This window comes from Hippopotamus amphibius, chromosome 16, assembly GCF_030028045.1.
Source record: "Hippopotamus amphibius kiboko isolate mHipAmp2 chromosome 16, mHipAmp2.hap2, whole genome shotgun sequence".
NCBI classification, from domain to species: domain Eukaryota; kingdom Metazoa; phylum Chordata; class Mammalia; order Artiodactyla; family Hippopotamidae; genus Hippopotamus; species Hippopotamus amphibius.
Genome location: NC_080201.1, coordinates 47,185,523 through 47,212,543, shown reverse-complemented (window position 1 = coordinate 47,212,543; position 27,021 = coordinate 47,185,523). Strand labels below are relative to the sequence as shown.

Here is a 27,021-nt window from a genome sequence, read left to right as displayed (position 1 = left end):
TCGACTTTATCAACACTCACTCTCAGACCAGCCTGGATCCAAAGACTCCAGAAAACCTCTCAAGTGCTCACTAGTTTCATTTCTTGGCCAACAACCCCCAGTAACCTCTGGAGAGTCACAGACCTCTCCAGCCACCAGATCCAGGCTCAGTCCAGAGACCCCAAACAACCGCTCACAGTTCAGAGGCCACACCTCATGGCCAATGACCCCACACAGAGCTCCAAGTGCTTCCAACTGTCCCACAACACAGTTTAAAATCAGGCTGTCTCAGGGACCATGGACCAATTCATAGGACATGCTGGCCTGGTCTCTGCCCAGGTGGGCCAACGGTGCCCAGGAGGCCCATTTCCAGTCTCTCCAGGGCAGAGGGAGTATCCAGAGCCTAAAGCCCTCAGCCCTCCCTTCCCCATCCTCATCCTCACCGCGACCACTCCAGCCCCCATACCTCAGCTTTGCCCGGGCCAGGCCCAAGCCCGAAGAAAAGTGAGAAAACCCATGGCACTCACCGACTCAAGCCCTGTTCCTCTCACCACTCAGCCTCACATACACTCAGGCAGGTACAAGCCCGAGTGGCCGTTGGAAAGTGGAGCGGCGCGAGGCTGACAGCTCGAGGCCCGGTCGCGTGCACAGCTCGCTGGTCGTGCCCGGATCCCGAGGCAGGCGCCCATTAGCCTCAGTGCTGGCCGCCCCCTCTTTCCTGGCTCCCGCCAGCTGAGCCGTCTCAACAGCCTGGGAGGCACCTAGGACAGTTCCACTCCCCCCGCCGCCCTCACCTCCCCCGGCCCCTGCCACCAGGTCTCCGCTTCTGCCTCGAGGCCTCCGCTGATTGGCTGCGGAGCCGAGCTCGCTCGCCCACCTGGCTGGCGCTGCGAAGGGACAGGGCCTTAAGTCTGATGGGTCCGCGGACTGAGGCTTCAGGCCTCTGAGGCTGAGGTCTCATCCACCAGCCGGTCCTCAATGCTTTCTGGCTGTGGAGATTGCTCTGTCCCACCCTCGCTATGAAGAGACTGGATCCTGAACCTCCTTCCCCCGCATAGCTTTGGAGGCTCCCTCCTCAAGTGCGCAGGGGGTACCACTGCTTTCTTGCTTCTTTCTTGCCATCCTGAGTAGCTCTCGTTGCAAATCCTTTCACCTTTCTCTCAACCTCTTACAATCTGTGGAGGAGTGTGATTGGATAGGAAGCCAGCCAGGCTTTGGGTGCCAGCGGGCAGCTCCCTTTTCCCGCTTCTTACCCTATCCCACCCGGATTCATTGGCTGCGGAACGCACCCTGCCCCACCCGGACAGAGGACAGAGAAGACACAAGAGAGGGCAGTGCCTTGACCCCCTCATTGGCCTAGATGCTCGCTCTTCAAATACTCATTGACGCCTCAACTGTCAACCGAGTCGGGATTAACTGCGTCCTTGGTGTACCAGCCCCCACCACACCGTAAAGAGAATGGCCCCTTACGCAGCCCCGGCCATTAACTGGCCCGGGGTTAGAACCCGGCCGGCAGGCTTTCTGACTAGGCAGGGCTTTGGTGCTGACACACCGTGCCAATCTGTGGCTGGCCGAGTGCCTCTCCTCTTCCACCAGCGCCGCTGCCATTGCACGGTCAATCTGCGGGCCCCACTCCTAAGCGGCTTAGCCTGGACACATCCAATCAGGCGCGAGGGCGCTTTAAGGAGGCGTGCATTGCTCCACCGCTTCCACTTCCGATTGGTCGCGAGGCTTGCTTCTGCGCCTTTGATTGGTCAGGGGGCCGGGAGGAGGGAGCCCCGCCCAACGGTTTCGGGCGGCGTTTAGAATTCTGTCGATTGGCTTCTGTTCAGCTTCTGGGTTCTGGCAGGCGTTGTCAGGCGTCTCCTTCGCCACGGCTAGTGGGGAAATGGGGATGGGGAGTAGGATTGGGGGAGGATCTGGAAGGGGCCCTGGTGAGGAGGGCGTGGCTCAGAGGAGTTTGGGACGGTGGGAATCGAGACCGCCTAAGGCAAGTGCTGGGCACGCGGGAGCTCCCTCTACAAATAGTAGGGGAAGGACAGGCGCTGTCGTAGTAGTAACTACAGCTCCGGCTTACTGAGGTCTTTCCAGGTACCACGCCTTGTGCATCATCTCATTGAATCCTTCTAAACAGCTCTATGAGGAAGTCTATTATTAGCCGGGTTAAACGCTGAGGGTCAGGGGTGAAATCACCTGTCTCAGGTTCCACAGTGAGTTATGGGCATTGCTGGGACCTTGTTCTGGTGAGAGTCCAACATCCGAGCTACACTACGATTAAGTAGGATTGATCTTGTAGATGTGAAATGGGGTCAGATGTGGTCACATTGACCTTGGTTTACTTCATCTATAAATGAGGTTTTGTTTTGTTTTGTTTTGTTTTGTTTTGTTTTAAGACTTGAATCCCATCCTGAAGGCTCAGCACTCAGCATACATTTTCAGCTTCTCAGACTTTGGAGCAAATGCATTTGCATTCTAGAAAAGGATATTTTAAAAATCAGCATCACAATATCTTTGCCACTTTTTGGCCATTGGCACTGGGCTAGGCCAGTTTTAACTCTTTTACGTGCATCATCTGATTGAATCCTCATAACAAGCTCTATCAGATAATTACTGTTCTTTTTCTCACTTCACAGATAAGAACATAGAGGCTGACAGAAGAACTTGATTTCCCTAAGATCTCACTAGGAATAATTGTTAGAGCTAGAATTTGAATTAGGCCTGTTGCAGTTTGACTCCAGAGTCTAAGCTCCTAACCGCTGGTATACACTATCTCTCATCCTAACAGCTACAGTGTCCAGAGCGTGGGCACACATGGTACTGGGGAATCCCCATAGCCACTCAAGGAAAAGGAATGATGACAACACCCATTAAAACAGACAGCAGAGGCTCATGGAGGTGAAGACACCCAGCTCACATAGCTGGTCCATGGCTGAGCAAGGAATAGAATGAATGATACCTAATCTTCTGAATCCAAACCCCACATTCTTAATCACTCCTCACACTTCTCCCTTCCCATTTGACAAATGAAGAAACTGAGACCCTGAGGAGAAATCAAAGCTAAAATTCAGACTCAGGTCAATCAGACCCTAGAGATCACTCCCTGAACCACATTGCCTCCAGGAAGTACGTGTCTGGTAGATCCTGTGTTGGGTCAGGTGAGAAGTTCTCTCACCCAGCTAGCCTTGTCTGCAAGCAATGAGGTCATCTGGTACCAACTTTGGCCCTAAAGGTGGTTGGGAGAGTGTTTCACAGCCTCAGAACCTTTGGGGGCTTCTCACTGAGAAGCCTTAATCATGATTGCTACAATTTATTGAACACTTTTTATGATCCAGGTGAGGTGGAAAGCATTCTGCATGTATCATCTCACTGAATCCTTATAATAATTCTAGGATATAGGAATTGTTATTGTCCCCATTTTACAGGTGAGGAAACTGAGACCCAGGGAGGGATGTAACATTTCTGTGTTTACAGAGCTGGTGAATGGTGGAGCCTGGATTGGAACCCAGAGAGCCTTACACGAAAGCCCTTGATTGCAGCTACCTAGCGTGTGTAGGCACGAGAAGGTGGAGTGAGGGACCCTGAGTTCTGGCAAGATGGAGTCGGAAGGGATGTTGGCTTCATTCTGGAGTTTGGATTATAAGATTTGAAGAGTCAGCTGTCAGAGAGGAGTAGAGAAATAACTATGGCTTATGGAACACTACCCCATGCCAGGTCCTATGTTAACTACACTTTAATATATGTTGAGAAGCAGAGAGACTTGTGGTTAAGAAGCTGGACACTGGACCCAATCTACGTGGATTCATGTCCTGGCCTTGCTACTTGCTAGTTGTGAGACTTTTGGCAGGTTACTTAACCTCTCTTGACCTCAATTTCCTCATCTGTAAAGTGGGGATAATGATAATAAATACCTCCCAGGACTGTCAAGGGGATTTTAAATGAACTAATAGAACAGTGGCTTCTCTTCTCTTCCCCAGTGTCCTGAAACTGAGTTATTTCCTTGCAATCAACATCACTTGCCTTGACTGGTGTAGACACTGAAAATTAAGGCTGGATATTTGTACTGGGAAAGCCTGGGGGAAGTGTGTTCCCTGAAGAGGTAGCAAGTGCAAAGGCCCTGAGACAGGAGTGAACTTAGTATGTCTGAGGTACAGCAAGAGCTTAGCCCAACTGCACAAGTGCTCATAACGGGCATCAAAACGACCCTGTACTTTTCAGAGCACAATGGACTTTACCCAAGCTTTGATTTCTGGAGAAACCCAAGGCTGTGATTACTTTTGAGGCTCAGAGTCCGAGCACAGGGATTTAGAGATGAAGCTTAGTACTCAGGTCGTCTTGAACCAGGCTCATGTGTAGGGGTCAGGAGACTTACATTCACTCAAATATTTATTAAACTCCGAGAGCATATGCCATCTGTGCCAAGCCCGGGGATGACTTAGCCGCTTCAAAATCTTTAAAAGATTTAACCTTATAGAAAGGAATTAGACCTTAAAACATATCCTTCCAGAACCAAGTGGAAAGTGTAGCAACTGAAGTCCAGAAGGGGCACTTAAGCCAGGGCTGGGGGAGGGAGAAGGGTGAGGGAAGACTTTTCAGAGAAGATGGTGACACCTAAGTACATATTTTTGGAGGACCTTCTATGTGCTAGGCATGGTGCTTAGTCCAAAGCATATAACGGCAAACAAGAAGAGACCAAATGTATTAGTCTGCTAGGGCTGCCATAACAAAATACCACAGGCTGGGTGGCTTAAACAATACAAACTGGAGATTGGAAGTTCAAACTCAAGGTGCCAGCTGCATTGGTTTCTCCTGAGGCCTCTTTCCTTGGCTTGCAGATAGCTGCCTTCTCACTGTGTCCTCACATGGCCTTTCCTCTCTGCATGAACACTACTGGTGTCTCTTCCTTTTCTTATAAGGTGCCACAAACTGAATGTTTTTGCTCCCCCTCCCCCCTGCCCCTCCCCCCCCCATCAGATTCATATGTTAAAATATAATCCTCAATGTGAGGATATTTGGAGATAAGGCCTTTGGAGGTATTTAGGTCATAAGGGTGGAGCCCTCATGAATGGGATTAATGCCCCTATAAAAGCCTTCAGAGAGAGCTCCCTTGCCCCTTCCACCATGTGATTTTACAGTGAGAAGACAGCCATTTATAAACCAGAAAGCAGGCCCTTACCAGATTACCAAATCTGCCAGTGCCTTCTCTTGGACTGCCCAGCCTCCAGAACTGCGAGCAATAGGTTTTTGCTGTTTATAATCTACTCAGTCTATGGTTTTCTGTTATAGCAACCCAAACAGACCAAGACAGAAGGACATTCGTCCTATTGGATGAGGTCCTTGCTCTTAGGACCTCATTTGACTTAATTCACTCCTTAAAGGCCCTGTCTTCACATACAGTTACATTGAGGGTTAGGGCTTCAACACATGAATTTGGGAAGTTTGAATATATAGACAATTCAGTCTATAACACTAAATATCTGCCACAGAGGGATTACAGGGTCTGGGAGGGGAGGTGCATATTATTAACTTCATGTGGAGGGAGCAGAGCAGAATGCTTACGATGTCAGCTCTGGAGTCAGACTGACAGTTTAGGTCCTGCTTCTGTCATTTACCAACTATGTGACCTTGAGCAAGTTTCTTCCACTCTCTGTGCCTTGAGAGAATCAAATGAGCAGATACCCTTGAAGTCCTTAGGACAGCCCCTGGCAAAGAATAAGTGCTCATTAAATGTGGGCAATTGTTATGAATTACAAGTAAAATTAAAATTGTGCTAAATGCTCTGAAGGAAAACCACAAGATAAATTAAGAAAGTAAAACTCTGATCTGGCCAGTGTTTTCAAGAAAGGCTTCCTGGAGGAAGAGATGTTTGTGCTCAGATCTGAAGGATGAGTACTCACTAACCAAACTAGGGAGAGAGGAGAGGCTTCCAGGCAGTAGGAAACTAGGTTCCAGAGCTCTGGGGTGGGAGGAAACGGGGCCCAGAGGTCCAGTGCCTCTGGAGCAGAGAGAGCAGAGCAAGGAGGCACAGGGGAAGCAGGGTAGAGTGAGGCCTGGTGTGGTTGGCAGACCCTGGCTTAGCAGGCCATGATCAAGGGTGCTGGCATTCTCCTAAGAGCCATGCAAGATCACAGAAGGAAGGGTCTATTTTTTAACAGAGACTAGTTTGATGAACTTCTATGTGCTTATCACCTAGATGCAATAGCTATCAACATTTTGCCTTTCTTATTTCATCAATACTCCTTTAGTTTTTTTTTCTTTTAAATGTTTTTCTCTGTGAACAAGGTCTACTTAATGAAAGCTTTTGAGACAAAAATCTTTTGAGAAGGGGAAATATACAAACACACTTTACTAGGGGGAAAAGGTATACACATAGTTGGTTTTATGTAGTAATAATGTATGCTTTTAATTTTTTTCTTTGAAAGAGTTTTATTGAGATATAATTAACATACAATAAACTGCACATATTTAAAGTGTACAATTTGATATTTTTATTAGTCATCTGTTTTATACATATTAATGTATATATGGTACTCCCAATCTCCCAGTTCATCCCACCCAATCCCCCTGCTTTCCCCCCTTGTGTCCATATGTTTGTTCTCTACGTCTGTGTCTCTATTTATGCCTTGCAAACCATTTGTATGCTTTTTTTTTAATTTTTAAAGGACTTTCATTGAGATATAATTGACATACAGTAAACTACATATATTTAAAGTGTACAATTTGATTTTTTTTTCTTATTAGCAATGTATATATGGCAATCCCAATCTCCCAATTCATCCCACCCCAACCCCCCCACCTTCCCCCCTTGGTGTCCTTATGTTTGTTCTCTACATCTGTGTCTCTATTTCTGCCTTGCAAACCATCTGTATGCTTTTTAAATGACACACTTTGTGAAATACTTTGAAAATGCCTTAAAATTTTTTTTAGCACCAATCAATAGCATTAACAGTAAGGAGAGCATTAACAGCATTAATGGTACCTTGTTTTATTGCGCTTCACAAACACTGCATTTTTTACAAATTGAAGGTTTGAGGCAACCCTGCATTGAGCAAGTCTATTAGAACCATTTTTCCAACAGCATTTGTTCACTTCATGTTTCTGTATCATATTTGGGTAATTCTTGCAATATTTCAAGCTTTTTCATTATTATATTTTTGTGTGATTTGTGATCAGTGATTTTTAAAGAATTTTATTTATTTATTTTATTTTGGTTGCTCCGGGTCTTAGTTGCAGGAGGCAGGCTCCTTTAGTTGTGGCACATGGGCTCCTTAGTTGCAGCAGGCAGGCTTCTTAGTTGTGGCATGCATGTGGGATCTAGTTCCCTGACCAGGAATCGAACCCGGGCCCCCTGCATTGCAAGCGCAGAGTCTTAACCACTGCACCACCAGCAAAGTCCTGTGATCAGTGATAGTTGATGTTACTATTTTAATTGTTTTGGGGTGCCCCAAACTGTGCCCATACAAGACAGCGAACTAAATCAATAAATATTGTATGTGGTCTAACTTCTCCACTAATCAGCCATTCTCTCTTCTCTCTCCCTTTCCTAGGACCTCCTGATTCCCTGAAATACAACGATATTGACATTAGGCCAATTAACAACCGTACAATGCCCTCTAAATGTTCAAGTGAAAGAATCACACATTTTAAATCAAAAGCTAGAAATGATTAAGCTTAGTGAGAAAGGCATGTTCAAAGCCGAGACAGGCCAAAAGCTGGGCCTCTTGTGCCAAATAGTTAACCAAGTTGTCGATGCAAAGGAAAAGTTCTTAAAGGAAATTAAAAGTACTACTCCAGTGGACACATGAATGATAAGGAAGTGAAACAGCTTTTTGGTTGATATGGAGAAATTTTTAGTGGTCTGGATAGAAGATCAAACCAGCTACAGCATTCCCTTCAGCCAAAACCTAAACCAGAGCAAATCCCTAACTCTCTTCAGTTCTATGAAAGCTGAGAGAGGTGAGGAAGCTGCAGCAGGAAAGTCTGAAGCTAGCAGAGATTGGTTCATGAGGTTTAAGGAAAGAAGCCCTCTTCATAATATAAAAGTGCTGGTGAAGCAGCAAGTAATGCAGAAGATCTAGCTAAGATAATGAATGAAGGTGGCTACACTAAACAGATTTTCAATGTAGATGAAACAGCTTTCTATTGGAAGAAGATGCCATCTAGGACTTTCATAGCTAGAGAGGAGAAGTCAATGTTCGGCTTCAAAATTTCAGAGGACAGGCTGACTCTCTTGTTAGGGGCTAATGCAGCTGGTACTTTAAGTTGAAGCCAATGCTCATTCACCATTCTGAAAACACTAAATGCCTTAACAATTATGTTAAGTCTACTCAGCCTGTGCTCTGGAAATGGAACAACAAAGCCTGGATGACAGCACATCTGTTTACATGGTTTACTGAATATTTTAAGCCCACCGTTGAGACCTACTCTTTCAGAAAAAAAGATTCCTTTCAAAATATTACTGCTCATTGACAATGTACCTGGTCATCCAAGAGCTCTGATGGAGATGTACAATGAGATTAACGTTTTTATGCCTGCTAACACAACATCCATTCTGTAGCCCATGGACCAAGGAACATTTCGATTTTCAACTATTACTATTTAAAAAATATATTTTGTAAGGCTATGCTTCTATAGATATGATTCTCCCGATAGACCTGGGCTAAGTAAATTGAAAACCTTCCGGAAAGGATTTGCTGTTCTAGATGCCAGTAAGAACATGGTGATTCATGGGATGAGGTCAAAATATCAACGTTAACAGGAGTTTGGAAGAAGTTGATTCCAACTCTTATGGGTGACTTTGACAGATTCAAGACTTCAGTAGAGGAAGTAACTGCAGATGTGGTGGAAATAGCAAGAGAACTAGAATTAGAAGTGCAGCCTGAAAAGGTGATGGAATCACAACAATCTCATGGTAACCTTTTCACTGATGAGGAGTTGATTCTTATGGAGGAGCAAATAAAGTGTTTCTTGAGATGGAATCTGCTTCTGGTGAAGATACTCCGAAGATTGTTGAAAGGAGAAAGATTTAGAATATTACATAAACTTAGTTGATAAAGCAGCAGCAAGGTTTGAGAGGATTGACTCCAATTTTGAAAGAAATTTTACTGTAGGTAAAATGCTATTAAACAGCATTGCATGCTACAGAGAAATTGTTCATGAAAGGAAGAGTCAATTGATGTAGCAAATGTCATTGTCTTATTTTAATAAATTGCCACAGTCATTCCAACCTTCAGCAACTATCAGTCAGCAGCAATCAACAACAAGGCAACTCCCTCCCATCAGCAAAATGATTACATCTAGCTGAAGGCTCAAGTGATGGTTAGCATTTTTTTGCAATAAGGTATTTGTAAATTAAGGTATATACATTGTATTTTTATCCATAATGCTATTGTACACGGAATAGATGACAGTATAGTGTAAATATAACTTTTATATATGCCAGGAAACCAAAAAATTCTGGTGACATGATTTACTGCAATATTCACTTTATTGTGGTGGTCCGGAACTGAACCTGCAATATCTCTGAGGCATGCCTGTGTTTTAAAGAAAATTTTTTAGAAGATTAAAATTGATTGGGGTTTTATCACTCACTCGGCTTGAGGATGAGGATGGTAAACATCCTAAATACAAGTATCTATAATCAAAATAGGGCTTTTACCCACAAAATATCTTGATAGTTAAGTAAAAAGGCATAAGATATGATTCACAGTGTCTGTTAACCTCACTCCTTCCTGATCAGAAAATTTGCCTTTGCTGAATAAAAGGTTTGGTGCCATGGCATGGAAATGTACAATAAACTCACCTATTTTGATTTGATTGATAATCACTTTCTTGAAGACGTTCAGGAAAGTCTAATAAGGAACAGCACTTGTGCTTATGATTGCAAATCTTCAAAAAGTGTCAGTGATCGCACCTGTTATTTCTAGACCAATCCTCTGTAATTCTTGGTGATATCTCAGTTGCCATCAGGCAGGAATGTGATCAATAGATGTAATGCTTGGAACTTCCTTGGTGGTTCAGTGGTTAAGAATCTGCCTTCCAATGCAGGGGATGCGGGTTTGATCCCTGGTCGGGGAACTAAGATCCTACATGCTGCAGGGCAACTAAGCCCGCACACCACAACTAGAGAGCCTGTGTGCTGCAACTACTGAGCCCACGTGCTCTGGAGCCCATGAGCCACAATTAGAGAAGCCCACACGCTCTGGAGCACATGCCACAACTAGAGAGAAGCCCCAGTGCCACAAGGAAAGATCCCACATGCCATCAACAAGGATCCCATGTGCAGCAACTAAGACATGATGCAGCCAAATTAAAAAAAAAAGAAAGGAAAGAAAAGAAATGTACAACTTTCTTAAAAAGGAAAAAAAAAAAAAGGATGTAATCCTTGGACTAGCAAGTTGATCTTTTGTATATTAACCTTGTATCCTACAACTTTGCTATAATTGCTTATTAGTTCCAGGAGGTGTTTTTGGTCAATTCTTTTAGATTTTTTACATAGACTATGTCAGCTGCAAACAAAGACAGTTTTATTTCTTCCTTCTCAATCTGTACCTTTTATTTCCTTTTCTTGTCTTATTCCATTAGCTAGGACTTCCAGTATCATATTGAAAAGGAATGGTGAGATGAGACATCCTTGACAACTTGATCTTAGGTACAGCAAGAGGTACTTGACTACTAGGGACCTTCTTTTAATTATGTGTCCAACTGTACCAAAATGGAACTCCAAAAAGGCCACTTTCTTAGCTTTTTACCTTTTTTTCCCCCCCACACTGCCTGGCTTGTGAAATCTTAGTCCCCCAACCAGGGATTGAACCTGGGCCCTTGGCAGTGAGAGCGAGGAGTCCTAACCACTGAACTACCAGGGAATGCCCAGCTTTTTACCTTTTATATTTTATTTATTTCCATTCCAGTGCCCATGGCATCTGAGGAGGTCATCTGAAAGATACCTAAGGGAAACTTGATGTCTTTAATAAATCTCCTGCTTGGGTTTTGAAACATGAATTTAGTCAAAACATTGGCTCCTTAATCTTCTGTGACATCTGAAATTCAGAAAAAGGCACTTATTCATAGGACAACTGTTTGATTACTGGAGGAATGGTCCAAGGTGCAGGCTACTGTTGGCATTAACTATTTCCCATTAGCTTCCTCTGGGAACTGTAGGCTGTTTGAGGAGATCACAACTGTGGAATACTCTCAAATAAAGGCATTTGATACACCTGCTGGGGACTGCTGGCACCCTTTTATCATGCTGGTAGATTGTTAAAATAGCTTCCATAATTCTCCTCCCTTCTGCATACCTCCCACACTAAATTTGGCTTTTGTGTTGATTTGCTTTGCCCAATGGGACAATAGCCCATGTGGCAAAAGCAGAGACTTGAAAACTGCTTACGCACTTTGGGACTCATCTTCTCTTGCTGCTTTGGGAACACTGCAAGCACCACCATGAGAATACACCTGGGCGGGCCTTCTTCAGACACATGGCCCAGTCAGAGCTCTCACCCCATCTACCTATCCCAAATTCCAGCCAGCCATACATGTGAAGGAGGCCACCTTAGACCAATCAACCCCTAGCCACCCTATTAGCTGACTACAGCTGCATGGGTAAGCCCAGCGAGAAAAACAGAACTGCCTGGTTGACTGATCCAGCCCAAATGGTCCCATAGAATCAGGAGCTAAAAAATAATCATTATTTTAAGCCACTGTGTTTTGGTGTGGTTAACAAAATTAACCAATATACCCTGGACTAGAGTGGTTTCTAGGCAACAAATATCACTTGCTTTGGCTCTGGGTCTACATCTTGAAAGTTGAAAAATCTCTTCAGTTTCTAGACTTGTTCACTCAATCCCTCAATTTTATGGAATATATTTTTAAAAATTATTTATTTATTTTTAAATTTTTGGCTGCATTGGGGCTTTGTTGCTGTGCGCGGGTTTTCTCTAGTTGTGGTGAGCATGGGCTATTCTTCGTTGCGGTGCACGGGCTTCTTATTGTGGTGGCTTCTTTTCTAGAGCACAGGCTCTAGGAATGTGAGCTTCAGTAGCTGTGGCACATGGGCTCAATAGTTGTGGCTCGCTGGGCTATAGAGCACAGCCTTAGTAGTTGTGGTGCACGGGCTCAGTAGTTGTGGCACATGGGCTTAGTTGCTTAGAGGCATGTGGGATCTTCCCGGACCAGGCGGATTCTTAACCACTGTGCCACCAGGGATACATTTTTATGAGATGAATTTTAATGCCAGGGATCAAGTGCCAGGATCTTTTGATCATTTTTTTCCAGCAGGACTGGAAATGTTCTTCAAAAAGACCATTTTTGCTGTTTTGCATCTTTCTATTTCCATTTACAGACCATCTGAAAAGACAATGAGAAATCATAATTCTATTTCGTGTTTTCAATAGGTTTCTTACTTGGGTTAAGTGGTGCGTCCCTAAGCTGTGTTCATGAAGGTGGCGAGGAAGATGTGGAGAAGAGCCACAGCCACCTGCTGGTCACAGCTCAGTAGGAACAAGAAGGAAGCACTGGAACCTGGAGAACCTCTAACTTCTGCCATGTCCCTCCAGCGCCCTCTACTGACAAGGTGTAAACTTGTGCCAAATGATACACATTGGAATTTAGAATAGCCATGATACCATTTTACGAAGCCAAGGAATTAACACTAGTATAGGACTATTAACTAAACTCTGGACTTTATTTGGATTGCACTAATTTTTCCACTGTCTTTTCAGGATCCAATCTAAGATATCACATTGCGTTTAGCATATATTCAGTTTTGCACTTTGCATTTTTCTCAATGAACAATCTATGATGTTCAATCTAGGATGATTTCATATCAGCAAATATAAATGTAGCTCCCTTTAAACTTAGCTGCGTAGCATTCTATGGCGTGAAAAAATGAGTTGTATAGTTCTGATGTGATTTAGGCTGTTTCTCAATTAATGCTTTTCTGTTCCCTTGTATGTGGGTCTTTGCACACAATTGGGAGTGTATACACAGGATAGATTCTCAGAGGTGGAATCAGGTGGGTCAAAGGGGTTTTACATTTTAGTAAATAAGTCAACTTGCTCTCATGGAAGGAGTGTGAGCAACAGTGTATGTAGTCAGAGGTGTGTGCCAGCTTGATTGCTACATAAAATTAGTTTATTCTCCCCATGATCTCCAGAGGTGAGAGTCTGGCTCAGTGGAACTGGAGGGGAGAATTCCTTGACAGTCCAGTGGTTCGGACTCTGCGCTTCCACTGCGGGGGGCACACGTTTGATCCCTGGTTGGGGAACTAAGATCCTGCAAGCTGTGGCACAGCCAAAAATGTAAAATAAAAAAGGTGGAGGGGTGGACAGGAGGGAGAGATAAGCCTGGGGAAGTAGCAAGGAGCCCTCACTTTGTGCTGAGGGCACTGGGGAGCCATTGAGGGTTAGAGGCCAGATCCAGCTCTGGAGGTTTAGAGGCCGGATCCAGCTCTGGACAGATATGGTCCCATAGGGGTGCAGTGGGAATAGGCATAGAATGGCTGCCTCCCTCTTGGGTGATCCTGGGAGCCTCACCTGGCCCTCAACTCTTTGCTCCTCTCTCACGCACAAGAGTGGGCCTCTGAGTGGAGGGGCTAGGGCAGACAAACTCGTCCTGCCAGCTGAGGCCAGCCTTGGCCAGGCCACATTGCTGCCATTCCGGCTGAGCAGATACGTGGCCAGAGGAAGCCAGAGAGGGGAGTGGCAGATGTGGGACAGAGGTGGAGGTCTCCTACCTGCTGCTCAGAGACCAGCTTAACTCCAAGACCCCAGCATCTGACAAGGCCTGACCTGTCTTAACTGCTCAGGTAAAGTTTGCAAATGTAATTCTTTTCTCAATACACATCTCATGAAGTTTTTATTAATATTTCCTTCTTTTTTTTCTTCTTTAAAAAAATTATCAATCATTATCCGTTCATCCATCCATCCATCTATCATTCATCTATTTTATTTATACAGGTTACTACCAGAAGTGAAACAACAAGAACAGCTTGTTTTCTGCAGTGGGGGTTGGGGGTGGGGTGGGCTGGTGTCTGGTTTTCCCAGCTCTGGTCTCCCTGAGATTGCTCAGTGGTGAGCTGACATTAAGTTTTCTTTGCCAGTCACTTATCTGGATCTTACTTGAAACAGAAAGGCCTACAGAGGGACACCCACTTCTTTTGCTTCAGGAACTGTCTATTGGAAATGGATCACATCCCATTCAACCAGGCAAATTTGAGCTCCATTGTTAAATTGCAATAGCCAATGTGAGATAGTTGGCCAGAGAGGAGTATCTGTCCGCAGGAGGCTGTGGTTGTGTGATTGGAGTAGCTCTAAGTAGGAGTGTTAAGAAAAATCAACTGAGTAAATTTGAAGATCTAATTGGTTTTATTCAGCAAGCCATGAATTAGGGAGCATCCTGTCTAGTAAGTAGAAAGGCGCTCTCAATATTTATTTTTGTTGGAGGACAAAAGCAAGAGTCATTATAGAATATTTGGAAAATACCCAAATGCCCAAGGAATAAAATGAAAATCCCCCTCAAGTGTCTCCTCTTCCGTAATAACCAAGGTGAACTTGTGGGAGACTGTTTAACAATTTTAACGCAAACACACATATATTTATATTTTTATCAGAAAAGTAATCATACTCTCCATTTTTCACTTAATAACTTTTCAGCTATTCTCCATGATATGAAATATTCTTTTGCAGTGTGACTTTTAAGGAAAAAAATCGATTTTATGCATATCAATCTCCGCTAACTCCACAAACATTCTTGAAGGACCCTCAGGCAAAAAGCATTATATTAACTCTAACATATGCTGAGCCCATGGGTTGAACATCTCTCAGCAAAAGCACCAGGCATTTTCAAGTATGCTTTGACTTTTTAAAGCACAAATATGTGAGTAACTTCGATGTATCAGCTACTGTACATCGGAGGTGGTGGAGCCTCAAACCTTTGAAATTGGGGCTCACCAGACACAGTAGCAGCCTTATCCAGCAGTTTATTTCTGCATTTGATTCTGATTACACAGGATTTAGAAAATTCCTGATTCATAATAAAGAGGTCTAAAGGGTTCCGGAACGCTTAGAATGTATTGGACCCTATGCTATGAGGTAGGAACTGCTAGAACCCCATTTTATAGAGAGGCACATGGAGGCTCAGAGTGTGGTGGTGGGTAGTGAGAAACCAGTACTGCCTGTTTGCCTTTCTCAGAGAATCTGAGTCATGGGCTAGGTCACTGTGAACTTGCTCCTGAAGACATACCTGAATTTAATAGTAGATTGGGACGAAATCCCCCCCTTTCCTTGACATGTTTACAACATGGTCAAATATATGCTCAAGGATGGGGGAGAAGTTTCATTCCAGGGTCTGCAGAAAAGCCTGTTAGGCCAGTTAACCTGAAGGGACTCTTGTGTGTTAAAATATAGTACGTGTAACATCTACATGGTGTTTTAAAAAATTCTGGCTTGAAAAGCAAAGCCGTACATTGTTTAGTATCTTAGAAACCCCTTTATTAGTTTTTGGTTTTGAAAAGTAATAGATTATCTTTACAAACATTTTTTCAGACATTAAAAAGATATATATGGTGTGAAAATTCCTCTTCTTTTCGGCCTTCCATCCCATACCCCTTCTCAAAGGAATCCTTCATGAGAAATATGTGTATATAATTTCTATAAAATGAAATCACTTGTGCCTATCGTTCTGCTCCTTGCCTTGTTTATTTACAACAGAGCATGATGACTGATGACACATCTATACTCTGGAATACGTTGCAACAGTTAAAAAAAAACAGAGGTGAATTCACGTATACTGACATGCAAGATGACCAGAGTATACAGTTAAGTGAAGGAAACAAGTTGTAAAGCAATATTTACAGCATTATTCTAGTGAATGTGTGTGAGTGTGTGTGCTAATATAAGTATACATAGATATGTCGATATAAACTTTTGAAAAGCCAGAAAGGACACTTATGTATTAATAGCAATTATCTACAGGGTTGGACAAGATATGGGGGGAAGTTTACTGGGACATGGAATATGGGACAGACACTTCCATTTGTAAATTTTTATAGCCTTTTAAGTGGAAGAGTTACAAATGATTTTTGATTTTTTAAAATATTTTCCCTATTCTTTTAAAAATTATTTAAAAAACCTTGGCCCATTTCTTTAAAAAGAAAAGACCTACCCTGCGTATGTATTTACAAGGATAAAAGTACTGTATGTGGTTTGCAAGTGTTTCTACTTGCATTTCTTGGAGATTTTTTCATGTTAAAACATTATTTTTTACTACTGTGTGTGGTATTCTAGAGTATAGACATAGCAGAGCTAACTTAACCAGTCCCCTACTGATGTTCATTTAGGTTACTGTAATGAGCAACTATGTCTGCTTTCTAATTATTTGTACCATTATGACATCTTTTTATATCAGCTCACATAGATCTATCCTTTTTTTGAAGCCACAGAGAATTCCAGTCCAAGGATATAACATGAGTTGTACAACCCATCCCCTGCTGATGGACATTAGGTTGTTTCCAATTTTTCACCCTGATAGATTTGACCATTACAGATTTTTTTAAAGTATATTTTCAAAAGCTGACATCAGAATTCAGCATTTGCAGGCCATCTGCAGACCAGTGGAGTAAATGAGGACCCTGAGAAACCTCATTTGATGGGAAAGGAAGCCAAACTCTCCTCTCAGGGCCTAATTGCTGTCAAATGGCCAGAGCATGGGCCTGCTTCATTGAGGACAAAAGAGCAATGATGAGATTCTTAAACTGTTTGCTCTCATGCACCCCTTAGAGAGCTTGCTGGAAGCTTTAGTCCCCAGTAGGAGGATGTCTGTCACCTGTACTGGCCCAGCAGCCCTGCACTCTGATTTTCCTTTGATAAACAACCCCCTTTCCCAAAACCACCCCTGAATGCATCCTTAGCGGGAGTGTTAATCCAGAGTGCCTGCCCATCCCCAGTCGAAGGGTGGGTCTAGAACCTAAACCAAGTCAGTGAGATTTAATCCCTGATCCTGGCAAAAGTTATTGGGAATGAGGCCCTTTCTCGCTGCTGTGTTACCTGGCTATAAAGATGTAAGTCTGGTGTCGCCAGAAAAATCCTGCCTGAGCATGAAGCAGGTTTCCTCCTAGATTGAACCCCTGGATCCAGATATGCCTGAAGCCAGCCTTACTGATTCAGTTACATGAGCCAATGCATTCCATTTTACGTTTCAGTCAGTGCCAGTTGGGTTTCTGCTACTTCCATTGGAAGAGTTCTTGTTCATTCGCTTTGGCCTCAGAAGAAAACAAATTAACTAATTCAAGCAGTATTTATTGAATATCCGTGTTCAGCTCCTGCCGGGCGATGCTGGGGATATTAAAGCCACCATAACAGAACTCGTCCCTCCCCTCATGGCAGGCCCAGTCTACTAGAGCTTAAATAGACAGTCACAAACTATTCAGTGAGGATGATGACATCCACCATGAAGGAGGAGTTCAGGGAGCTACAAGAGAGGCATCCGTGAATGGGGTGGTGAGATCAGGGAAGGGCCTCCCTGGACAGGACTTTAAGTTGACACTGAAAGATGGGCCAGAAATCAGCCAAATGAAATGGGGTTAAGGGCTAAGTGTCCGTGCATACATGTCCAGGGGTTTCAGGGCGTTCCAACTCCCAGCAGGGCTCAGAAACCTGGCAAAACATCTTTGGAGTGGAGAGAGGGAAGGGTGGGGGAGACGGGACCGGGAGAGGTGAGGCGGCCATCTCAGCCAGAGGAAGCAGGAGCGGGAAGGGGGGAGGCCGAGGTGTGCACGTGGACGTCCCTTCTTGTTCCTCACAACGTGGTGTAGAAATACATGGCCATCAGCATCACAGGGAGCTGGAGAGGAGGCAGTCAGGTGAGGGGTGCTCCAGCCCCACACCCACATCCCGCCCAGCCCGTAGGCTCCCGCCGCTCACCGTCCACATCAGGATGGCAAATCCAAACCATGAGATGCCCCACGTGTAGCTGTTGATGGCATGGCCGATGTGTTCGAAGCAGCCCTGGGCAGGGAGAAAATGGGGGTCTGAGAAAATGCCCAGGGGGGCTGCTGAAAGCAAGAGTCACTGTGCGCCCTTGGGAAGGTCACGTCTTGCCTTGAGCCTTGGTTTTCTTACTCATGGGACCACCGAGGAAGTGGGTTTCTCACCCCGGGGATCATGGCAGTGTCTCCCTCCCAGGGTGGTTTCTGGGAGCCAGGGATGTGACGCTAACTCAGGCCCTGCACAAGCAGGTGCTGCCCCCCTGGTGGCTACGACAGTCTGAGGGTGATTTTGTTTGGGGTCGACTTTCCATGCTGCCCCCAAGTTCCAAGGGTTTGAAATATGCCTTTAGGACCAGTCGAGTTCTGACACCTCCTCATTTGGAGGTGAGGCTGAGTGGGGCCAGGGTCCCACACCCTGTTGCCTTCATGGAGACCCCTGCTTGGCCCATCTTGGAAGTGGCCAAGAACAAAGGCTCAAGGTGTGTGCCCTGAAGTCAGGCAGGATGGAGTTGGGGGCCAGCTCTGCTGTTTGTTGGCTACAGGGCCTAGCTATCATTCTGACTCTCTGAGCCTCAGTTTTGCCATCTGTGAAATGGCCATCTTGACAGCACTGCCCTCTGGAAGCAGCTGTGGTGATTCTGTGAGAGGATTCATGTGAGCCCTCTGCACAGAGCCGGGGCTCGAAGAATGGCTGTTCGACTCTGGTGGTGGTGATGGTTTGGATACAGGCTCCCCTCTCCGTGACACCTGATCTAAGACATGCCGCTGAAGGGGCCCCAGGCAGCCAAGGGCAGCCAGGGGGCCCACTGGGACCAGATCTCCTCCTCTGGTTTCTCTCTCTGCCTCTGCACTCCCCTTGCAGGAGTTAAAGCACCTGGTTGGGGCCTGACTGCCTGAAATCACATCCCAACTCCATCCCTCACTAGCGAGGTTCGTCATCTGTAAAATGGGATAATTATAACAGACCCAGCAGCGGGGAGGAGACACAGGTAGGACTACCTTGGTGAACAGGTAGTCCAAGTCGCCCAGGCGGCAGCCTTCTTCATTGAGGGGGATGAAGTTGCCAGTCCGTCGACAGCACAGCGGGGGCCAGGGGAACACCACCTCTGGGGTGGTGGCCCGGAAGGCTGATGTGAAGTTCACCCAGTCCATGGGGCCCGACGTGCCACAGCACTCTTGCTGGAGAGAGAGGCAGGGATCAGGCGGGCTCCAGCTCAGAGAGGACAGCTGCTCCCCTGAGGTCACACAGCAAGGAAGGACAAGGTTGGCCCGTGCCCCAGCTGAGGCCCAACTTCGCTAGGTCCTTGGCCTTGAAGAGGGGTGCCAGTGTCTGTGTGTGAGCAAGGAGCAGAAGATACTTGTTCCAGCACCCTGAGGCTGATGGGGGATTTGGATCAAAGCCACACTCATGATTTATTTTTAAAATATTTTGGAAAAAAAAAATTCTCATTGGGGGAAAAAAAACACCTTTTTTAAAAATTAGCTGCCAACAAAACCTGAGGTAAATGACACCAAAAGGCAGATTTCTGGCTTCTCCTGGCCCCTGTGGGTGTTTAATGTGTGACTCCCAAATGATGAACACATAGATTCCTTCACACATGGGTTCTAATCCTGGCTAGCTGCATGACTTGAACCAAACTGGGACCTCAGTTTCCCCTGGGTCCTCGATATTGTCCTCTTGTACTGCTGTATCATGTTGAGTTTAATTAAGGATGTGGCTTTTGCCACCTGGCAGCCTGGCTTTGAGTCCTTGTGATTCTGTGACCTACCAGCTGTGTTACCTCTGCAAGCCCTCAGCCTCCTGCCTTGGTTTTCTCATTGCTAAAGAGCTGATCTCCCTTATGGACTAGTTGTAATGATTAAATAAGCTTGAAAGTCCTTTGAACAGTGCTACACAAAACATAGTGCTCTTTAATGTTTGTTATTGTTCTTCTTCTTTTTTTTTTTTTGGCCGCTGCCACACTTTAGTTCCCCGACCAGGGATCAAACCTGTGCCCCCTGCAGTGGAAGCACAGAGTCCTAACCACTGCACCACCATCCTGTTATTATTATTACTGTTGTTATTATTAAGACAGCATGTGCGATGGTTAAGAGCAGGGGCTCTGGATCTAGGCTGCCAGATTTGGATCCCAGCTCTGCCCCTTACCAACCACATGACCCTGGGTAAGTGACTGCCCCTCTTTTGGGCTGGTTTTCATCTGGAAAATGGCAACGACCAGAGCCCCTCCCTCATAAGAACCACGTGAGTGGATACCGTCTACCAGTGGGCATGATAGGAGCCCTAACTACCTCTGCGGTCAGAGCCCCAGGCCTTCCAGCCTTCCCCACCCACCCTGCCTACCCTCGCCTACCTCAGTCATGATGCGATCCCAGAGGCGGGTCAGTTCCCGGCCCTGGTCCGAGTTTGCGCTGTAGAAGGTCAGCATCTGCTTGGTGATCAGGGATGGGTTGGACACCATCTGTGGAGGGCCGGGAAGAACAGGGTCCAGCGGGGCTGAGTGGGGAGAGAGCTCGACCCCCCACTCCTGGCCCAAGACCCGCACCAAACTCCCCCTGGAAGTCATGCCCCTCCCCTGGCCTCTGCCCAGCTCACATAGTCCCGGTGGGTGTAGGACGTGATGCAGGAGGCGCACTCAAAGATGTAGATGATGAGCATCAGCACCAGGTACTGCGGAGAGACGGAGGGAGGGTCAGAGGGACGGCCCTGTTAGGACAAAGCCTGTGCGGTCACATCTCTCAAGGGATGGGTCCATGGGTAGAAATGCAATTCTCTCCTTTTCTTTCTTTCTTTTTTTTTTTTTTGGCCACGCCCTGACCAGGGATGGACCCTGGGCCCCAGCAGCAAAAGTGCTGAGTCCTAACCACTGGACCACCGAGGAATTCCCAGAGATGCAATTTTTTAAAAAAGTATAGGACAGCGTGAATGGAAACATCCACGTGGTGGACATACAGGTGTTCGCTGTGCAAGTCTTTCGCCCTTTCTGTATGTTTGAAATTTTTTAAAATAAAATGTTACAGGGAGATGAAATCAACAAAAATATGTTAAGGTATTCCGGAAAGTTAACTGTTGGCTTGGTGCAGTGAAATGAATGTCTACTGTAGAAAAGAAAAAAATAAAGACATTCCTGAGACAACCAGGGATATCTGAACACAGATTGGATATTGGAAGATAGATAGGAAAGGACTGGGGTGAATTTTGCAGGATGTGCCTGCGGTATGGTGGTTGTGCAAAAAACAAACAAACAAACACCTGAAAAAGCGCTTTGATTGGTGTTTAATGAAAATGATTTTTCTGATCCTCAGCTGTCCCCTCCCCTCCTCCTTAAAGCAACAGGAGGCAGGGTGTGGATGTGCCAGCTCCACTGCCCAGATGAGATGATGTGGCCTAACATGCCTGGCGGCTTTAAAACCACATCCTTATCGCTCAGAGAAATGTGCACACAAGTATTTACAGGGACGTGACTGGGTGTCTGGAATGTGCTTCAAAATACCCCAGGAAAGAAAAATGTGGGCAGGCAGAGGGTGGGGGTAGAGGGGAGGACGTGTGGGCGATATTGTCGAAACCAGGTGATAGGTACACAGGGTTCATCATGCCATTCACTCTAGTCTGTTTGAAATTTCCCATGATAATTTAAAAAAGAATCCTGTGTCTTAATTAATGACAAACTAATAGGGGAGACAGACACAGACATTTTTTCTTTTACTAGCTGGGTGAACTTTTAGGACTTTGGTTAAATTGTTCTGCCAGAGAACTAAATGCAGGAAAGAAAGAAAAAAAGAAGGAAAGGAAAGAAAAGGAAAAGAACCTTTCCATGCCTCCATGTTTTTCATATTGAAGCCAAAGTCCTTACCAAGGCCCGCAGGTCCACCTCACAGGCCCACCTTCCCTCTCTCCCCTCATCGCCATGCCCACCCCTTGCTGTTATCCCCCCCGCCCCCTCCCGTTATCCCCCGGCCCCCCCACGTCAGCCCTCGGTTCCTCTCACTCACCCCCACCCCCACTTGGCTCCAGCCACACTGGACTCCTGTCCCCTTTGGCTTCAGAGCCTTTGCCCTTGCTGTTTCTTCCACCTGAAATGTTCTTCCTCAGATACACATGCGGCTCACTCCCTTACATGTCGTGTGTGTCCTGTGCCCCCCCTCCCCCGCTGGATCTTCGCTTTCTCTGCCTGCAAGATCTCCCTTTTGCCTCCCCCAGCTCCAGCTCTCCCTTCGCAGGTCACTGTCTCCCCCATCAGAGCATCCTCCCCCACGGCAAGGGCTTTCCTGGTCTGTTCACTAAATAGCACAGTGCCTAGCTCAGGGTTTGGCACATGGTTCTTGCTCAATAAACGTTTGTGGATTGGATAAGTAGCTGCTCCTGGGAACCCAAAAGGCCCTCAACTTCGGGGGGGAAGTCCAGTGTTGGCTCTGTGTCAGTGGGGCTGGGATTGGAATCCCTGCTCTCCCTATCATCTGAGCTGTGGGCCTCTTTGAACATCAGTTTCCTCATCTGGTAAATGGGTAGAGAAGCACTAACTTCAGAGGGCTTCTGGGAGGATTGAAGGAGCTCATTTTCTAAACTGTTTAACCTAGTGTCAGGCATGTGAGAGGTACTCGGGGAGTGTGGGTTACTGCTCTGGGCAGAGATTAAGAGCCTAGGTTCAAGCACTGAAGTGCTCAGGTTTAAATCCTGGCTCTGTCCCTCACTGGCTGTACCACCCTGGATAAGTGGATTCACTTCTCTGAGCCTCAGTTTCAACTCTGTCAAATGGGCTTGTGATGATGTTGATGATGAAGATGCTGATGGTGCCTCACGGTGGGCTGTGAGGACCAAATGAACTAATCTGTGTAAAGTGTGTAGAATGTAGTGAGCACCAGCTGAGGTTCAAATCCCAGTCCTGCTACTCAACAGCCACCCTCCTGGGGACCTCCCTGGTTGCGCAGTGGTTAGGAATCCACCTGCCAACGCAGGGGGATATGGGTTCGATCCCTGGTCTGGGAGGATCCCACATGTCTCAGAGCAACTAAGCCTGTGAGCCACAACTACTGAGCCTGAGATCTGGAGCCTGAGAGCCACAACTGCTGAGCTGGCGTGCTGCAACTACTGAAGCCCATGTGCCTAGAGCCCATGCTCTGCAACAAGAGAAGCCGCTGCAGTGAGAAGCCCAAGCACCACAACAAAGAGTAGCCCCTGCTCGCTGCAACTAGAGAAAGCCCGTGAGTAGCAACAAAGACCCAATGCAGCCAATAAATAAACAAACAAATAAATAAAAAAAATTATTCAAAAAAAAAAAAGAGCCACCCTCCCATACAGAGTTTCTTTCCCTGCCTCCCCTGTGCCCCAGTTTTCTCTGTAAAATGAGGATGAGAGCTGAGCCTAGGTTGTTAGGTTATGGGCAGATTAAATGGCACGCTTGCCATGAGGCCCAAGTGTGGTGCCACGTGGAACGCAACACTAGTGGCTGTGCAACTGTGTGGTTGTTATTATGACTCTGTGAGGATGACCTTTGTGCCCAGCTGTCCCCATCCCTTCCTCCTGGGGCCTCACCGTGAGGATCATGGACCGGCGGCGGCAGAGCGCTGCACCCACACCAAAGCTGGCCACCACGAAGAAGGAGAAGCCGCAGAAGATGGCGATCCAGGCACCGGCGAAGACGTCATCCTTGCCGGAGACGCCCATCAGTGGGTACACACGGTACTGGTCGGCGGTCACCCATACCGTTTCGGCAAATAGGGCCAGGCCTGACAGCTGGACAGAGCAGCCAGTTAGCAAGGCCTGCGCAGGGGCAGCCCCAGCTGCATGAGTCTCCGTGAGCAAGTGCCTTCTCCACTCTGAGCCTCCACTACCCTCTTGGTAAAGCAATAACAGTGGCAAAGATGTCACCTTCCCTGAGCAGGGATGAAGCTGGGCAGGAGGCCGTGAGGGAAAGGAGGACTGAGCCAGGCCCCTGCACCCCACCCACACCACAGCTGCCAGTGGCTTCAAGGATACAAGGAGACGTTACATGAAAAGCCTGGGGTTCATGGCTGGCACGGAGGAGATGCTGGGTCAGCCTGCCTCTCCTGGAGCCCGCTGCTATTCCCTGAGGAGGGGAGTCTGGCCATGGCCAGAACAAATACAAATGCATCAACCCTTTGGTCCAGCAATTCCACTTGCAGGAATCAATCCTCCAGATACTCCTGCCCATGCAGGAAAATCACCCACCCCCAAGGTTATTCCCTGCAGCACCGCGGGTAAAGCAGCCAGGATGCCACACAATGGAGGGCTGGGCAGTTGTGGGAAAGGGCAGGGAGGCTGTCTGAGAACTCATGTGGACAGACATCGTGAGCAGGAGGAAATGGGAGGCACGGAGCAGGATGTAGAATGAGCTATGTTTGGGGCAAAAAAGGGGAGAAAATAGGTATGTAGGTTCCTATTTGCTTGGATTTGCTTAAAGAAATACTGGGGAAAATAAAAATCTGGTTACCTACTGGGATGGGGAACAAGGCGAAAGACCCTGCTCAGTGCATACCTTTGCCAACAGCCAAACCAGTGTTCACAGAGCACTTACTGTGTGCACTGGTCCTTGAAACTGCTTTCTGTGTAATAATCATCGTTGTTACCAGCTGTCCTGCACTACCGCCATTATGGCCAATACAGATAGCAACCACGTGTGGCAAACTCTGGCCTAAGCTCAAATCCAGTAACTCACTTTATTGCCTCAGCTTTCCTACCTTCTTTCCGTCTTACAGATGAGAACACTGAGGCCCAGAGAGGTTACCTCACTGTCCCCAGATCCCACCATAGAAAGTGACAGAGCTGGGATCTGAACCCAGGCTGTCTGGCTCCAGAGTCATGTACAGGTATCACATAATTAAAGGACATGCATTATTCGCTACTATGGGACTCCTGTGCACCACGCAGGCACTTTATGCCCATAATTATGTTAATGATGATAGCTGGCACTTGTCAAGCACTTTTTCTGGGCTGAGAGCCATACATGGATTAATCCACACAACAAGGCCCACAGTGAGGACATAATCTATAGATGGGGAAACAGGCACAGAGAAGAAGTAAAGTGGCTCGCTCAAGGTCACACAGCTGGGGAGAGGCAGAGCTGGGATTCGAACTGGGGCTGTTCTGACTTGAGAGCCAGGCGGCACTGGCCACTAGGTGAGTGCTGGGCCCTCAGCCGCCCCACTCTCAGGTTCAGGACGGCCCCCTCCTCCTCACCCGCCCACTGGGCTCCCAGCACCAGGGAATGTCTCACCAGAATAACGATGTTGCCCACGACCAGCAGACCCACCACGACTGGAGACCCCTTCTCTGTCGTTGCTGCTGCTGCTGCAGAAGCCATAGTCCTGCCTGGGACATGCGAGCGGGGATGAGGTCAGGCAGCGGCTGGGAGAGGAGGGAGGGCCCTGCCAGACCCATTGCCCCCATTCTACACCCCAGCTGCCAGGGGCTGCTCCCAGATCCCTGCTGGGCCCAAGCTGGTAGCAAGTGCGCCCAGCCTCCTGCAACACCAGCAGTGGGTTATTTTACAGAAGAGGAGGGAAGTCCCTGGAGGTTCAGGGACATGGATGTTAGGACTCTGTGCTCCCACTGCAGGGGACATGGATTTGATCCCTGGTTGGGGAACCAAGATCCTGCAAGCAGTGCAGTGAGGTCAAAAAAAAAAAAAAAAAAAAGAGGAAACCAAGGTTTGGGTGGGGCAAGGCTGGCCCTCCCTGAGCCTCTGACCTCCCCAGCTCCTCCTGCCGGACCAGAGCCCCAGAGCCCCCTCCTTACCTTCTCCGCCTGAAGCCTCTCTGGCAAGCCCCTCCCACAGTGGCTCCCTATATCTGCCCAGGCCCCTCCTTGGGCCAGTTTCCTGGAAGGGGGGAGGGTATCTGGAGGAGGGGACAGGAGGTCAAGTGGGCAGACCAGTATGGGAGAGCAGTTTTATGAGCCCCCTCCCCCCACTTCCACCCCCCACCCCCCAAGTGACTTATAGACCTGAAATTCCAGATCGTGCTAATATCCGGCCACGTGGGCAGGGTGATGTGCAGCGGCCTCTGGTTCCCAATCTGTCATGGTGGTGGGGGGGGGGGGCGGGCTGGGGAGGGCCAGTGCACCATCTGATGTCTCTCCTCAGGACTAGGGCCTTCCCGGGAGGAGGGAGAGATCCAGGTCAAACCCACACGCGAGTCCGGAACCCCAGAAATGCCTCCTCTGCCGGCGGCTCCATCTCTCCAAGGCTGGGAGCCCAGCAGGCGAGGGCAGCTGGACGAGGCAGGGAGGTGGGAGGAGATGAGGCAAGTGGAAGGGATGCTCAGGGCGCTGATGCCCGGCCCTGGGCTGAGGGGGAGGATGGAAGGAGATGCGTGTGTGACGGGATTTTGATATGTGTGTTCAACGAGCGAGCGGGGAGACGACGAGTGTGCAAGCAAAAGGGAGGGGCACGCTGAATGGGCTTGGTGGGAGCCCCCCAACCCCCATCACCACACACGCGCGGACAAAGCAGGGTCACAGCGAGGAGGAATCGTGGGTGGAAATGTCTTCAGTCTGGGGAACCGAAGAGCCCTAGGTTCAAATTCCAGTTCCGCCTACTCCGTGCCGCGCCACCTGGCGTGTGCATTTGCGCATCTGTAGAATGGGTACCATCAGACCACTTTCCTGGGCAGCGGTGGGAACTGAGGGTGGGGATGTCTGCAGAGGGTGTCTTCCGGCCGGGTGTGCAGCGGGCGGGGGCGCCTCACCAGAGGCGCTCCGGGGAGGCCCATGGTCTCTCCGATGGCACCCCCTAGTGGCAAAAGGCTGATTCCGCAGGCGAAAATCGTCACCTGGGCCCCGTGCGTTGCCAGAACTTCTCAACCCTGAGAGCTAGGGCATTTGCTGGGTTTTCTCTCTTGGCTTTGGCTCCCCCAGTGTGTGAGAAATGGGCAAACAAATGGAACTTAAAATTCCATTGTCAAGATACTGGTTTGGTAATAAGACACATGACGAGGGAGGGAATATGGGGATATGTGTATAAAAACAGATGATTGAACTTGGTGTACCCCCCAAAGAATAATAAATAAATAAATAAAATAAAATAAAAAAATCTCTTAAAAAATAA

At 47.3% G+C, this 27,021-nt stretch overlaps 1 protein-coding gene across 1 annotated transcript; it reads right to left on the bottom strand.

Annotated features, from left to right (window-relative positions):
* Positions 1 to 17,769: 17,769 nt before the first annotated feature.
* On the bottom strand, positions 17,770 to 25,455 carry UPK1A (uroplakin 1A). Its single transcript, XM_057712590.1, has 7 exons — positions 25,192 to 25,455; positions 23,490 to 23,690; positions 20,553 to 20,627; positions 20,311 to 20,418; positions 18,959 to 19,138; positions 17,895 to 17,978; positions 17,770 to 17,814 (listed from the first exon to the last, which is right to left on the bottom strand). Exons 1-7 carry the CDS (start codon positions 25,276 to 25,278, stop codon positions 17,770 to 17,772), a joined length of 780 nt encoding a protein of 259 aa, XP_057568573.1. The 5' UTR covers positions 25,279 to 25,455.
* Positions 25,456 to 27,021: the final 1,566 nt, after the last annotated feature.

What these genes read in the sequence shown, in the direction of transcription:
- UPK1A (XM_057712590.1), bottom strand. Translation starts at nt 25,278, where the DNA reads ATGGCTTCTGCAGCAGCAGCAGCAACGACAGAGAAGGGGTCTCCAGTC. An exon ending in GGGATCGCATCATGACTGAG is followed by an intron (nt 19,139 to 20,310) that starts GTAGGCGAGGGT and finishes CTCTCTCTCCAG; the next exon opens with CAAGAGTGCTGTGGCACGTC. An exon ending in TGGACTACCTGTTCACCAAG is followed by an intron (nt 17,979 to 18,958) that starts GTAGTCCTACCT and finishes CTCCCTGCCCAG; the next exon opens with GGCTGCTTCGAACACATCGG.